Source organism: Salvia hispanica, chromosome 5 (assembly GCF_023119035.1).
Source record: "Salvia hispanica cultivar TCC Black 2014 chromosome 5, UniMelb_Shisp_WGS_1.0, whole genome shotgun sequence".
NCBI classification, from domain to species: Eukaryota; Viridiplantae; Streptophyta; class Magnoliopsida; order Lamiales; family Lamiaceae; genus Salvia; species Salvia hispanica.
Window position 1 is genome coordinate 23,378,980 of NC_062969.1, and position 14,577 is coordinate 23,393,556.

At 35.4% G+C, this 14,577-nt stretch overlaps 2 protein-coding genes across 6 annotated transcripts; both read right to left on the minus strand.

Moving 5' to 3' along the window:
- Positions 1-1,478: 1,478 nt before the first annotated feature.
- Positions 1,479-8,842, minus strand: LOC125186751. 4 transcript variants are annotated; one of them, XR_007170496.1, is made up of 6 exons: positions 5,361-8,333; positions 3,994-5,019; positions 3,694-3,916; positions 2,355-2,939; positions 2,163-2,282; positions 1,479-1,681 (listed from the first exon to the last, which is right to left on the minus strand). XR_007170496.1 is itself a non-coding variant. In XM_048083198.1 (6 exons), exons 2-6 carry the CDS (start codon positions 8,142-8,144, stop codon positions 2,239-2,241), a joined length of 4,662 nt encoding a protein of 1,553 aa, XP_047939155.1. In that variant the 5' UTR covers positions 8,145-8,185; positions 8,704-8,842; the 3' UTR covers positions 1,991-2,238. The 4 variants fall into 4 exon arrangements, 2 of the variants coding, with proteins under 2 accessions (XP_047939155.1, XP_047939154.1); XR_007170495.1 differs by having other exon boundaries at positions 2,155-2,282; XM_048083198.1 differs by lacking the exon at positions 1,479-1,681 and adding an exon at positions 8,704-8,842 and having other exon boundaries at positions 1,991-2,282; positions 5,361-8,185.
- A 4,140-nt stretch (positions 8,843-12,982) lies between these two features.
- LOC125191097 (G-type lectin S-receptor-like serine/threonine-protein kinase SD1-1) lies at positions 12,983-14,541 on the minus strand. 2 transcript variants are annotated; one of them, XM_048088559.1, is made up of 6 exons: positions 14,490-14,541; positions 14,284-14,414; positions 14,005-14,215; positions 13,696-13,933; positions 13,477-13,627; positions 12,983-13,408 (listed from the first exon to the last, which is right to left on the minus strand). In XM_048088559.1, exons 1-6 carry the CDS (start codon positions 14,497-14,499, stop codon positions 13,103-13,105), a joined length of 1,047 nt encoding a protein of 348 aa, XP_047944516.1. In that variant the 5' UTR covers positions 14,500-14,541; the 3' UTR covers positions 12,983-13,102. The 2 variants fall into 2 exon arrangements, with proteins under 2 accessions (XP_047944516.1, XP_047944514.1); XM_048088557.1 differs by having other exon boundaries at positions 14,284-14,525.
- Between the last annotated feature and the right edge of the window lie 36 nt (positions 14,542-14,577).

Genomic DNA, 14,577 nt, shown 5'->3' on the forward strand with positions numbered 1-14,577 from the left:
TAAGAAAAGTTAGCAATTGATCACACCTCTATTAGCATGGTATGAACATTTGAAGTGAATGGTACCCATCAACAAACAACAACACATTTTTTTTTATATTTTTCTATTTTTAATAGTACATTTGAATTTTTGTTGTATCTTTTCTGTTTTTTAAAACTGAAACTTTATTTAAACAAGTTAAAAGATGATTATCAGTAAAAAGTATAAAAGATGAAATCAATTATCAAAATAGTAAAAGTATGAAGTAAAAAAACATAAAGACATAGTTGTGATTGAAAAAACATGTACTTAAAAGAGAAGATAAAAGATCAAGTGAATTTTAAAACTTAAATTCATTATTCCCTCCGTCCTATAAAAATATGAGCATTTGAAATGACACGAAAATTAATGCATAATTGGTAAAATAACAGAGAGAATGAGAATTGTAGTTAATGAAGTGTTAGTAGATGGTGAGACTCATATTATTAGTGTTTAATGAGTTGTAATGGTGTGTCATAATAGTATAAGTTGTAAATAATGAGTTGAGAACAACTTTCTATAAATGGAAATGTCATATTTTCATAGGATTGACGAAAATGAAAAGTGCACATATTTTTATGGGAGGGAGAGAGTATAATTTATTACGCCCTCAAACCAAACTACCATACATTCTGCACATTATTTATAAATCATACCAGTTGTGGAAGTTCAAACGAGCAGGACAATGAAGAAGAAAACTAATGACTCTAAAATTCACCCAACGAATTTTGTTTAGTTGGGTTCTGTCTATGAGAGTGGCTGACTCTAATTATTTTTAAATTTTAATTATATAATTAAATACTCATTCGTCCTTTTTAGTTTGTCTTCCCAAAATGTCCACTTTTTATATTTACAAATAAATCTCTCTCTCTCCTTTCTAATCATTAAAATATTTTTAACTATATTTTTTTCTCTACTCACTCAACCTAACAATTCTTTTAAAATCATGTCATTCAAGAATATGAACATCTTAATGTGATATTCTACTTACTCCATCTAATAATTCTTCTAAAATCCTACGTAACTCAAAAATATTAACATTAAATCTTAATGCGACGGAGGGAGTTTGATATAAACAAGATGCTATTACAGAAATAGTATGACAACATTTTGGAAAGTTAAACAATTCAAATTTCCAAGACTAAACAGTGAATATATTTATAAAGTAATTGTAGAACATTTTATGCTGAAACAACTAGTATTAGCAAGATCATACAATAACAGTAATAAGAGTATAGCAATGGGGTCTCCGATGGCGCCCTTCCCACTAGGACCTTCACTAGTCCTTCTCACAAAAACTGTCTGCTACGTCAGCACTAGCCCTTCCCATTTCACTAGGACTTCCCACTAGGACTTCCCGCAATAAAATTAATAAATTCACAATTAAAATTAAAATTTACGGAATTAAAATTTCGACACGAGCCGTATTTATAGAGTTTTTTTTTTTTTTTTTTTTAAAATTTAAATTAATTTTCGGTGGGACGTCCGAGTGGGACGTCCTACCCACGCCACAGTGGCGGACGTCAGGTAGGACGTCGGGCTGAGGGGCGAGGACATGGGACGGGCACATGGGACGGGCGTGGGCACCCTTCCCCTTCACTACGGCGGACGTCGGGTAGGACGTCGGCGACGTCCTACCGGGATGTCCGCCATTGGAGACACCCTAATATAAGTAAAAATAACATAAGACCATCATTAAAATAACAATGCAATATTCCACCACAAAAAAAAATTCTTTAGTTGAGAGGAAACTACGGGTTTGTGCTTAACAAAAATGGCTGATATTACTTAACAGTTCTTTTTCTAGAATATAGCTAACAATATTGTAATCATTATCCAGCTATTAATTTTTTTTATAAAATAACCAACACTTATTCAGCCAAATTTACTTTCCCAATTTAGTTATTTTGCATATACCAACACCAATTAATGAACAAATTTTCAAACTTGGCAAGGTGCTCTTCCACACGAATTAAAGAAAAGAATGGTTTTTTTTTCCTCTTCCATTCTGTTAGATTATGTGTAAGGTTAACCACCATCACTGGTGCAAAAAGGATGATAGGAACATTCTGCACAACTATACAACTTTAGCAGTGAGTATGCGTATAGACTGATTTAGACTTTGTAGAACTATACCAAATTACCAGTGAGGATATGACGGTGAGGCTTCCAAAATGATCGTAGAAGAAAAGCTAGTGTAAATCAGATAAGCAGATAGCATTAGCTGCTCCGGTGCAAGAGCTCTGGTTGCCCCCGCACAGCACCTGTATCAAAGTAACACTGTTGTAACGACCCATAACTCCAACATAATTCCAATAGAGTTGAAGAAAACTTACCAAGTAGCTGGTGATGACGACGAAGATGCTCCACATCCATTAGCGAATCAAACGATGACACAGATGTAGGCATCACAGCAGGTGGATAACCACGATGTTGAGGATTGTGAAAGTTTGATGGACACTGTGATGACACAGGTGTATGCATCACAGAAGGTGGATAACCATGATGTTGAGGATTATGAAAGTTTGATTGCCACTGTGGAGCTGCTAGAGGCTGTTGCGGTTGCTGCATATTTTGGAAGGATGATATCAAAGTAGCATTGGGTATGGATTGTGCTGGACCAAGAATAGAAGACTGAAACTGCTGAGCTGAAGAATATATATCTCCTCCAAAATGCGGAAGACTCGTGGGATGAACTCCAAAGATGGTCCCCTGTCTTCGCAAAGCTTCAAAATACGGAGTAGGTTGTACACATGGAGGTGCAAAATGTTGGCTAGTGATAGGCCCACCTCTCGTAGAACCAGGCACTGATATCTGCGGCATGGCTTGCCCAATTGGGCTTGCAATCTGCTGGTTGGGAGCACAAGCCCCAGCAGGCCTAACCATGTGTTGATGATATTGCATGGAACTGGAAGGAAAACCTGCAACAAGAATCACCATTGTTCCAGCGATCACTCTACATTTATAAGCACATTGTATGTGCACACATGTAAGATAGATCGATCTATTATAGCAAATGCTATCAGAGTCATTGGCCTGAACCATAATAAAATAATGTTGTGAATTTCATCAACACACCAGTTCCTTAAATTTGTAACTGAAGGAGAGCCTGCAAGGTTTGTCCTCCCACTCTTTGTGGTTGGCATTTATCATTAATGCATACTCCATTTCAACTAAGATAAGAAGACACCAGCTCAAATAATGTACTATAACCAGAAAATAACTACTCATAATGCATGATGTCTAAATGAAATATGACAAAAATACAGAAGTTTGGAGTATCCAAATGTTTATGTGACTTTTAAAGAGTATTTGGTGACCCCACTTAGCCAGAGTAAGAGTAAAAGAAAAGGAATGAAATATTTGCCACTATCAGTCAGTAGCTTAAACCCATTACTGTGTTAGGTCTCAAGGATATCTAATACTCTAATCATTATTTTTAGGTGGACATATAGTAAAACACAATGCATTATCAGGGAAAAAAGTTTAGGGAAAGTAGATCATTTAATATTAAGTTAAAGTACACCAAACCAGTAGAACTTAGATCTATTAATACACATTATTCGTAGAATGAATTCATCCAAACATCCTCAAATGGTTTGTAATTCTGATTGAAATCAAGTATCCAAATTGAATCCAAACACTAGGTAGATGCATCGGCAGTCAATAATTTACCTTGCTGCAATGCAGGCCAAATAGACGACATATTCAAGCAACTATAGTTGAAGGAATCAGCCAACATCTTATTCATCAAAATTTTCTTCCCCCTCTGACAAAGTCCATTGTTCTTCACTACAAATTGTGCTCGAGTATCCTGAATTTTGAGCTGGTATTTCTTTTTTACTGCATCGAAAAGTTCTTGCATCTCTTTTTTGCATTCAGAATTTAGCCCTTCTATCTATTAAGAGAGAAGATTCTGTTACAACCATAGCCTAAGCCAACAAACCAATTATATAGTAGAATTGAGATACTAACCAGTTCATCGTGAATTTTCTGCAGTTCTTCAGATTCTTTTTTTATTATTTCCAATTCATTTTGAAGTGGATCAGCAAACAGAGATGGAGAAATTTGATTAATAGGAAGATGGGTTAGACCTCCGAACTGTAGAACAGCATCATGTAAGACTTCATTTGCACTCAACACCTCTTCTGTAGCTACATTATTCTGGACAGAAGCAGATATCTGAACACTTGTTAGTTCATCTCTGACATCAGGACTATTATCCAAATCTACGGATGCATGTGAAAGAATTTCAGTCACAGCAGCTCCAGAGGAATTTCTTGCCAGATTATGATTTTGACTTTCAAGTTCAGGGGATGGCAAATGGTTACGGCTTGGAGATGCGTCAATATTCATGAGCTGCAGCTTCTCATCACTTTCAATCGATGGTGCATCAGTATGGGATTGCTCAGGGGTTGCATTGTCAGGTAGTAGTGAATTTGATGCCTCAGTCTCCAAATTAACCCGATTGGTAATAATTACTGCATCTTCATCTTGCTGTTCTATACTGGACAGCATATGTGATCTATTGTTCATGTCCTCGATGTATGAAACTTCAATCCATGACATACTTCGAGTTTCTATTTCCAGCTCAGTGTTGTCTTGGAGTTTGTTATATGATTCCAAAGTCTTTACAGTACCAACATGTTCTGATGCAGAAACAGAGGCTGCAGTGTCAACTCTCTCTGAGTCTGCAGCTTCTATCTGTGAAGTAACTTGGTCTTTAACAACTGAGGTGTTCTGATCTTGTATTTGTACAGAAGACAGTTTAGCTATTACAGTGTCAGTGACTTTCAACTCTGAAGCTTCAGCTCTTGATGAACTTTGAGTTTCTAGTGCAAGCTCCTCACTGGCTTGTGGTTCAATATTCGACAGAGACTCTCTGGCAGTATCAACAAGTTCTGCAGTGGCAATCTCAGAGAGAGAAGAGTTTACCCTTCCTGCTTCCTCTATAACATGGCCTTGTATTTCAGAAGGTACCACATCTTGCTCTTCTCGTACCTACATCACATACTTTATTGTCATATCTCATAACAAGCTATTTCAGAGGGAAAATGGGCTTGGGAGGGGATTAGGTATATGTATGTGTGTGTGTGTGAATGCACAAGTAATGAGCACGTGCACACATATATTATAGATTCTAAAAAATCACGTTGAAAAAACTTTTACTTGAATCCTGTCTTCAAGGGCTTACACTAACATACAGTATTAGAATTCCTAATTTTTAAGCAAGTTCTCTATCAGGATAAAAGAAGGGAAATATAAGTCGAGAAATAGCATATATAGAGGTTCAGGGGATAAGGATGTTCCAAAGCTTTTGTTTGCTCCAAAGTTTTCAATACCTTTCCAGCCAAATCAAGATCATCAATGGTGGTCCTGTCAGTCTTATTTCTCTGGTTTAGCAAAGCATCAGGGAAATTAATTGCAGTCTCTTCACCAAATCCATTAATAGAAGTATTAGCACTCAATTCCATTGGGTTGACATTATCAACAATTTCATCATCAGTTTCAGTCCATTCTGCAGGAATGTCTTTACATAGATTGGGAAATTGCATGTCACCGACAGCTCTTTCTCCAGAATCAGGGGGCTTCACAGAGATTTTTTCAGCACAACCAAAATGCTCTGGTACAGCAAGCTGCTCTGCATCAGGTAAATCAATTGCATCCTCATCCAACATTTCATAAGCAACTGTTTCAGGCATCTTAGATGGAACCTCTCCGTGCAGCTCAAGCAGTTGCATTTCACCAGAAGTCTCCAGATTGGCAAGGATACTTCCCCCGGCACCCAAATGCATTGGCAGATTAATCTTCTCAACAACAGCCGAAATCCGTATATCTGAGTCAGATATACCACCTCCCTTTTTTTTACTACTATTTGCTTCACCACTTGGATTTCCATAAAAAGGGTTACATGCTACTTCCTCAGCTGTAGCATGATCAGAGTTTTTGGATCGTACAACACGATTTGCCTTCACAGTTCTACTTGAATCACTATTTTGTCCATGCTTCACGGTTAAGGCCATAGCATCCTTAGCACCGAGGATATGCGTTCTCGACTTAGAACATCTAGAAACTTCTTCATGTTGTGAACCAAATGGCTGTTCTTTGCTGTATGCTGTAGGCTTGCTAGAGACGCAGGCTTTTGCTTCAGACAGAGAGTTAACTTCCTTTTGGATCTCCTCATTTCTTGTAGCTGATTGTTCTGCCTCAAGATCCTTAAGTTGCTTGTCCTTTTGGAGATTGTTCTCAACATCCAATAATTTTAGATAAATGGCTGCACTACTAAGATTTTCACAAGAGGGTTTACATGCTACTTCCTCAGCTGTAGCACGATCAGAATTTTTGGATCGCTCAACATGATTCCTCTTCACAGTTATACTTGAATCACTATCTTTTCCATGCTGCTCAGTTGGGGCAATTGCATCCTTAGCACCTAGGATATGCGTTCTCGACTTAGAACATCTCGAAACTTCTACATGTTGCGACCCAAATGGCTGTTCTTTGCGGTATGCTGTAGGCTTGCTAGAGACGTGGGATTTTGCTTCAGACAGAGAGTTAGCTTCCTTTTGGATCTCCTCATTTTTTGCAGTTGAGTGTTCTGCCTCAAGATCTCTAAGTTGCTTGTCCTTTTCGAGATTGTTCTCTGCCATTTTTTTCGCACTACTTGGATTTTCACAAGAGGGTTTACATGCTACTTCCTCAGCTGTAGCACGATCAGAATTTTTGGATCGTTCAACATGATTCCTCTTCACAGTTATACTTGAATCACCATCTTTTTCATGCTGCTCAGTTAGGGCCATTGCATCCTTAGCACCTAGGAAATGCGTTCTCGACTTAGAACATCTAGTAACTTCTTCATGTTGCGACCCCAATGGCTGTTCTTTGCGGTATGCTGTAGGCTTGCTGGAGACAAGGGATTTTGCTTCAGACAGAGAGCTAGCTTCCTTTTGGATTTCCTCATTTTTTGCAGTTGAGTGTTCTGCCTCAAGATCTCTAAGTTGCCTGTCCTTTTCGAGATTGTTCTCTGCCATTTTTTTCGCACTACTTGGATTTTCACAAGAGGGTTTACATGCTACTTCCTCAGCTGTAGCACGATCAGAATTTTTGGATCGTTCAACATGATTCCTCTTCACAGTTATACTTGAATCACTATCTTTTTCATGCTGCTCAGTTAAGGCCATTGCATCCTTAGCACCTAGGATATGCGTTCTCGACTTAGAACGTCTAGAAACTTCTTCATGTTGCGACCCCAATGGCTGTTCTTTGCGGTATGCTGTAGGCTTGCTAGAGACAAGGGATTTTGCTTCAGACAGAGAGTTAGCTTCCTTTTGGATCTCCTCATTTTTTGCAGCTGAGTGTTCTGCCTCAAGATCTCTAAGTTGCTTGTCCTTTTCGAGATTGTTCTCTGCCATTTTTTTCGCAAATTTATCATCCAAGATCGCGAGCTTGTCTATCGTTATTGTTCCATTGCCGTATATAGAACGAATAATGGCCGCTTCCAGTTTACGATCATTTTCCAATTGTGACATATTATCCTCCCAAACACGATGAAACTCCTGAATTTTCCCCTTCTGTTCCTGAATGAGCTTCTCCATCCGCTTTGCACATTTTTCCTTGATTTCTTTTACAGTTTTACGAATATCTGCACTGTTATCCTCCAGTGCCAGCCTCTTCTGTGAAGGGATGTTCTCTTGATCTTCATTACTTTTCACCTGTTTTAGATTAGAGGATAGAATGGGCGACCTCCCTCCACTTACATTAGATGTTTCTTTGCCTGATACACTTTCCACTTCGCGCCCTCTTTTGAATCTAATCTTGAAACTACGGCCAGTCAACTTCGCTGGCTTTGAAACAACTGAGTCTAAGGGAACCTTAGACTTTTCAGCTTCCATGGTCACCTGCGATACCGTCTTAAGCTTCTTCCTCATTCCCTCGACATTCATGTCGGACTCAGATGAATCAAGCCTCCCATTCCGCTTGGAAACAGATAAACCTGAGGGTAAATTTGGCCTGCTACTTCTACACCTCCTTGGAATGCATGACGATTTCACATAGTCTTGAACACTATCAGATTTCTTATTAGCTGAAGACCGTATCCTAAACTTGGGATTCTGCGAATTCGACATGCACAATGGCTAAGGAGTAAGGATTGTCTTTCCTGGTATTTCTGTAGAAAAGAAGAAGCACTAAAACATCAGTACTAAGATTTGCACATATAACAGGATGGAATTTCAAACATACAATTGCTTCCATGGAATTTAAATTTCAGAAGTAAAAAATGAATATCGAACATTTTCACTCAGTATAACCCAATACCAAAAACACAGCCTCACAAGCAATTTTAACAATTAAAGAGCCGAAAACCAAAAAAAAAAAAAAAAAAAAAAAAAAAAAAAACTCTTAAAACTCAAAAATTAGTATCGGTTCGTGCACACTATGAGCGTGTGTTCTTCAGAAACTGGCAAAAGTCAGTTACAGCAATCCGCTACAAAATCCTTAACTTATTTTCATATAGCAGAGAATCATCCAGGAAACACAAAGATGCGACTTCAACAGAAGTTTAGCACATAAAAAAACTCAAGTTCGTATTGATAATCAGCAAGGAAGTAATGCTTGATGGGAACAAGTAGCAAAACAGAGAACGAAAAGAGTAAACAGACCAGAAAAAAAAAGTGAAAATCGCACCTTGCAAGTGGAAATTTCCGAGAAATGGTTTTGAAAAACCAAGCCTTTGCAAATTGAAATTGAAATGTGTGTATTAGGTTAACGACAAAGCAAAATAAATTGGGAGTGATGAAGAGAGAGGAGAGAGAAGGAAACTGATCATCTGCGGCTGCTGATTTACAGCCCAAATGTTTGCCGCATTAGCGAGTCTTGTGGAGCAAGACTTATTTCAAATTCCCGCAAAACATGATCATTTTTGGCAACGTGATCAAATAACCTATCCTTTTAAATGGAGTAAACTATAGTATATATTATAAAAAGTCACACGCACGGTTCCTTACCTTTTGTTTAGGGACTAAATTATCCTCCTCCAACCATTAATAAAGGGCATATCAATACCTATTGACTAAATTTTGTCTTTCTCTCTCCTCTTATCCATATTAATTCATTCCTCTTTTCAATACTTACAATGATTAATTTCTCTTTCCCTATGCATCCTCTATTTCATTTTATTACTCTTATTTCTATTTTTAATCTTTCTTCTTAATTTTTTTTCTGCTCTCTTATTTGCATTAATTGCTCTTTCTATTACTTTGTGTCTTCTCAATTTAATATTACGCGCATGAAAGAAGTCGCAGCTTGGCCTGAGATTGGATTTGGGATTTGGATTTTGTTTATTCCCGAGCATTTTACTTTAGCTAATGCAAATCACCAGCAATCTTTTATTGCAAATAAATATGCATATAGACATAGTTGTCTAAAGAATAACCTATTGATCTGATATATTAAAATATAAATAGATTATTATGATAAAAATGTGCATTACATTAATTTTTGTCAAAACTAAGAAATAAGTATAACGATGTCACAACTCAAAATGCATTATGAAAAGTTTGATGCTACACATTTTCAGTGAAAGCTACTGTACTACTAGTATTTTACTAGTAAAATATTCAAATCATTTAATATTCATAATTATTGCTCAGGCTGTTTGCTATTGCTATTCCGGGTCTTACTGAAACTAGACTTGCAGTGGCTGAATTGCAGTGTGTTTCTTTTATGGTTGGATTTTTATTTTTGGACCGTCAGCTCACCATCTTCGTATGGTTTGTGTCTTTTTTGCATTAGAAACATTAATTGACTAGAAACAGTCAAGTTGGTCAATTTTAGTTGTGTTATACTTTCTTCGTTCGTGAATACGAGTCTATTTTTGCACGGATTTTAGAAATATTAAGAAAAATAGATGAAATAAAGTTAATAAAATAGGATTTTCACTTGTATAAATTTGTTTTAAATAATACGCGAGTGAAATGAATTAGTGGAATGTGAAGTTTTTTTTATCATTTATTGTAATTATGAATTAGATTCTTATTCGCGGACGGAGTGAGTAATTATATGCCCACAGCCTAGCGTCAAAATCTAGACACTCTTATGATAATTGATCAAGATCAGGGGGACAAAACAATCAAGACAAACTTATTACTACTACTTTTTTTTTTAAAATCTAATTTGTACTACATCAACTTATTTTATTGAAGCCTAATTTTCGGTACGCTATTATGTCAAATTCTTAAGTTCGAGTACGAAGCTCGCGACTTAACTTTAAACGGAGTAGTTTAAAAAGGATTTAGTCGTCTATTGCGTTTGAAAGCACACGATTCTTAGAAAATAGTACTCCTACTAATATTATTAGTGGTATCTATATTTAGATTAAAAAAAATGACGGTTGAAGGCGCACGATTCTTAGAAAATAATATTATAATGGTTTCTAAATCTAGACTACAATTATATGGTTGAGGTCTATTCACTTTTTAAACATTTTTATAACCAAAAAGCTCTCAAACTCTAAACCGAGTGACGTTCGTTCGATTGGTAAAATAAATACTATCATAATATAATTTATTTAGACTAAATTGTAAAATTATTTTAATTAAAAGTGAGCGGCTATAATTAGTGATCCATTTAGATTAAGTTGTGAGATTTAATTTCCTAAACTAAATATAACACATGAGTATTGCTTTAATAGAACTAGTGTTAACCTACGTGCGATGCACGAAAGAATAATTTTTCGTCATACGATTTTAAATTGTTAATTGATTATTATAATGAGAAACAATATAATTATATAAGATTTAAAAATATAAAAATATACTACTTATATAATAACAATTCAAATGATAGTGAAAGATTAAACTATATAGAGTTTGTAAATCACAAATAAAATTATTAAACTTAATATTTATAAATTACAAATTAAATTATTAATTAGTACTAAAATTTAATTTAGATGAATATTAAAATTAAATAAATTTCATGTTAAATAATAAATACTACTAACATTTAATTTTTTATATTTGATTTAATCCTAAACAAAATTATAAATTAGTAAATAAAAAATCAATACATAAAAAGAACGATAAATTATAAAATGCTACAAATGTACAAATTTAGTCAATTAAAATAACTTAAAAACACTAATTACTATGATTACCATGCATGATAAAAAAAAGTTATAATAAATACATTCATAAATTTTATAAACACGGACTACTCCCATTCAAAAGGGATGATTGATTATTAAGGTGCATAAAGTGGTGCAAAATAAATGATAACATTACTAAAGAGTCAGAAATATGGTAAGCACAAAAAAAATATTTTGGAGAAATCTACATTCACTAACCTAAAATAAAAAGAATGAAAAAAAAAATATTTTGTAAAATATTTTCTATAATAAAAAATAAATGATAATGATTGTCACTACTTTTCCAAGAAGACACCAAATCTTTAAAATACCGATTTGAAATTGTAGTAGATGAGTAGGGGAGGTAATCTCTTGGTCATTTTCAATCTTTCACCTTACGATGAAATAACTTCATTAATTCTAAAAGAAACTGACTTATATTCACTCACCTAAAATGAAAATAGATACTCTTTAACATAAAGTTTGCTTAGGAAAAAAGTAAGCAAACAGACAATTTGACATACTGTCGCATTTTCCTTATCTCATTTTGCATTCTTTATCCATCAAATATTTCATTCAAAGTAATAATCACGAGTGATTCACAACCAAAAAGAAGAGCATTTACTAATGTATAAATATATATCAAAAGACATAAGATCATAATCCTCAACAACAACAAATATATTAACACAATCATGAAAAAAATAGAGTGCATAAACTGATCTGAGCGAATTTTGGATGCAAAACGAAAAACGAACTTTAATAATAGACAATGGTAAAAACACCATGGAAAATGGCTTCATATCAAAACCATATTGTTGGAGAGTAATGAAAAAAGACAGCAAGTGAAGAATGTAATGGATAAAAAGAGGTTAGAGGATATTTATAGTCCAAAAAATAGAATAATAGGAGCCTCTTCCAAAACGCTTCATTTTCTCCACTAATGATTAGAATTAAATAAAAAAAAATTAATTTCCTCAAGATTAAAACCCCACAAATGGGCAGTTTTTGAATTTTATGTCAATACGTTATTACTACTATTGTAATATTGTACTTCAAGTAACGCTCCAAATCTTACAATTTAGTTTACAAAAATTTTGGATATTAAATGCATAATAAAGTTGGACGTTCCATTATTTACACTATTATATTTATAATAAATTTTGAAAATTAATTGGGAGCAATTTCGGCCATCGAAGCACCATCTCACAAATTTTCAGTTACATAGTTTACTACATTAAATATTGAACTATTGACATAAGATTTATTGTTAAAAAAGAATCTGCATTAAAATGGTTATGCCTAAAAGTTATAAATACTCAAAATTTAACCCAAAACTTGTAAAAATTTAAATTCATACACGTAATTTGTAAAAATTTAATTAAGACCAAAACTCGCCTTTTATATATGTATAGATAATATCATGTTATTTTAAATAGACTTGTGCCTCTGAATCCATATCACGGAACAATTTTCAAATTATAGACAGATTGTGGTAATGACTAAGTTTAGTCCCATAGTTAATATCAATACTTCAATAGGCACCAATAAATCATACTACGATATTTTATCATTGTGATTTCTCTGATTTCCGTTTTCACCTTTTCTACAATTACTTTTTGTTTGTATGTATTTTTCTTTTTATTTATAGTAGTACTATTTTTATTAAGATTAACATTTTATTATTGCAATTCCATTTTCAAAAGGTTGTGTTCAAGCATTTTACAAAACGAAGTGTCAGATACGAAATTGAATTGAGAAACCACTGACCTGTATCATAATGAAATCAAAATTATGTGACAATACTTAGTAGAAAACTATCATTCTTCAAGTCATTGTTTGTCTGGAACATCTCAACTAAGAAGCCTAGCATGAAAAATTCAAATAAATGGCAGTATTCTCTCTATATTTCTCGAGGTTACACCTTACAATTAACTCATTGTACAACAGTTTTGACTGCTATCTACCTTGTGTCCAAGTGATTGTAAGTTGATTATGCGAAGCTGTGGGATTAGAGTCGTTGGAGTTGTGATCAATAGCAATGTTCCTCTCCGAGAAGAAACCCGGCTGCTTCGCCTGCGGCAGTGCCACTCCATTCCCCAGCATGAACACCACAGACGACATGCTTGGCCTGTCGTCTGGGCTATTCTGCACGCACAGCAGCCCAACATGGATCGTACGTTCCACTTGTCCCAAGTCGAATGCCTCATCCAGACAAGGATCAACTAGTTTTCTCAAACTATCTTCTTTGTAAAGACTCCACGCCTTCACACAGTTTTAGTTGCTTTAGACTATCAAGCAGTAAAAAGAAGAAAAAAAGTGAGACAGCTTACATGTCCAAGAAGGTTGAGATTGTGGTCTTTAAGGAGGAATCCTCTGTTTCTGTTGCCGCTAACAATCTCTAGCACGAGAACACCGAAACTGAAAACGTCGGATTTGACTGAAAACAACCCATCTATAGCGTACTCCGGAGACATGTAACCACTGTGACAGAGTACAAGTACATGTTAGGATCCTTGTTAATAGTATAGCTAGAAGCTTGATTTTCTTACTAAGTCCCAACAACTCTGCGCGTCTGAGCTTCTGTTTGGTTTCCTCCGAAGCTCCTAGCTAATCCAAAGTCCGATATCTTGGGAATCATATCAGCATCTAGCAGTATGTTGCTAGCTTTGAGGTCGCGGTGGATGATTCTCAGCCTCGAATCTTGGTGAAGATACAGTAGCCCTTTAGCAATTCCATTGATGATATTGAAGCGCTTTTGCCAGTCAAGGAGCCTACTCTTCTCTTGGTCTGTCCAAATATAGACAATTAGAAGAGAGCCAAATGCAGCTTTGTGAGTTTAAATTGCATAACGCTCTCACCAAATAACGTTAAGTCAAGGCTGTAATTAGGCATGTATTCGTAGACCAACATGTACTCGTCTCCTTGAGCGCAAAATCCCAGAGTCCTCACCAGATTGCGGTGCTGGAGTTTGGATATCAGCGCTACTTCGTTTCTCAGCTCATTCACTCCCTGCGTTGAGGTCTTCGACAAACGTTTGACAGCAATTTCATGCCCGTCTTTCAGCACGCCCTGGACACCATTGTGGAAATGTGAAATGTCATACAAATAATGTTACAAATTTCAAGTAGAATCCTTACCATGTACACAGGTCCAAATCCGCCCTCACCCAGCTTATTCTTGTCTGAAAAATTATCAGTAGCTTTCAAAACTGTAGACAAGCTAAAGAATGGCAGCTCCGCGTCTTTAACATGAGTTGCACTGAACATCCCTACAACATAATCAACGTCAATACCAAAATCAAGCACAAATAGACACTGATAATTAGTAAACATTTGTATTACACCTTGACTCATACTGGGATCCTTCTTCGTCTTCCGGCCATAAACATAACCGAGGATTAGGCACACAAAAACCACAGACGTAACAATTGC

What these genes read in the sequence shown, in the direction of transcription:
- LOC125186751 (XM_048083198.1), bottom strand. Translation starts at nt 8,144, where the DNA reads ATGTCGAATTCGCAGAATCCCAAGTTTAGGATACGGTCTTCAGCTAAT. An exon ending in TTGGCCTGCATTGCAGCAAG is followed by an intron (nt 2,940 to 3,693) that starts GTAAATTATTGA and finishes TTCTTGTTGCAG; the next exon opens with GTTTTCCTTCCAGTTCCATG. An exon ending in TCGTCATCACCAGCTACTTG is followed by an intron (nt 2,283 to 2,354) that starts GTAAGTTTTCTT and finishes ACTTTGATACAG; the next exon opens with GTGCTGTGCGGGGGCAACCA.
- LOC125191097 (XM_048088557.1), bottom strand. Translation starts at nt 14,499, where the DNA reads ATGAGTCAAGGTGTAATACAAATGTTTACTAATTATCAGTGTCTATTT. An exon ending in CCTTGACTTAACGTTATTTG is followed by an intron (nt 13,934 to 14,004) that starts GTGAGAGCGTTA and finishes ATATTTGGACAG; the next exon opens with ACCAAGAGAAGAGTAGGCTC. An exon ending in ATCTCAACCTTCTTGGACAT is followed by an intron (nt 13,409 to 13,476) that starts GTAAGCTGTCTC and finishes AACTGTGTGAAG; the next exon opens with GCGTGGAGTCTTTACAAAGA.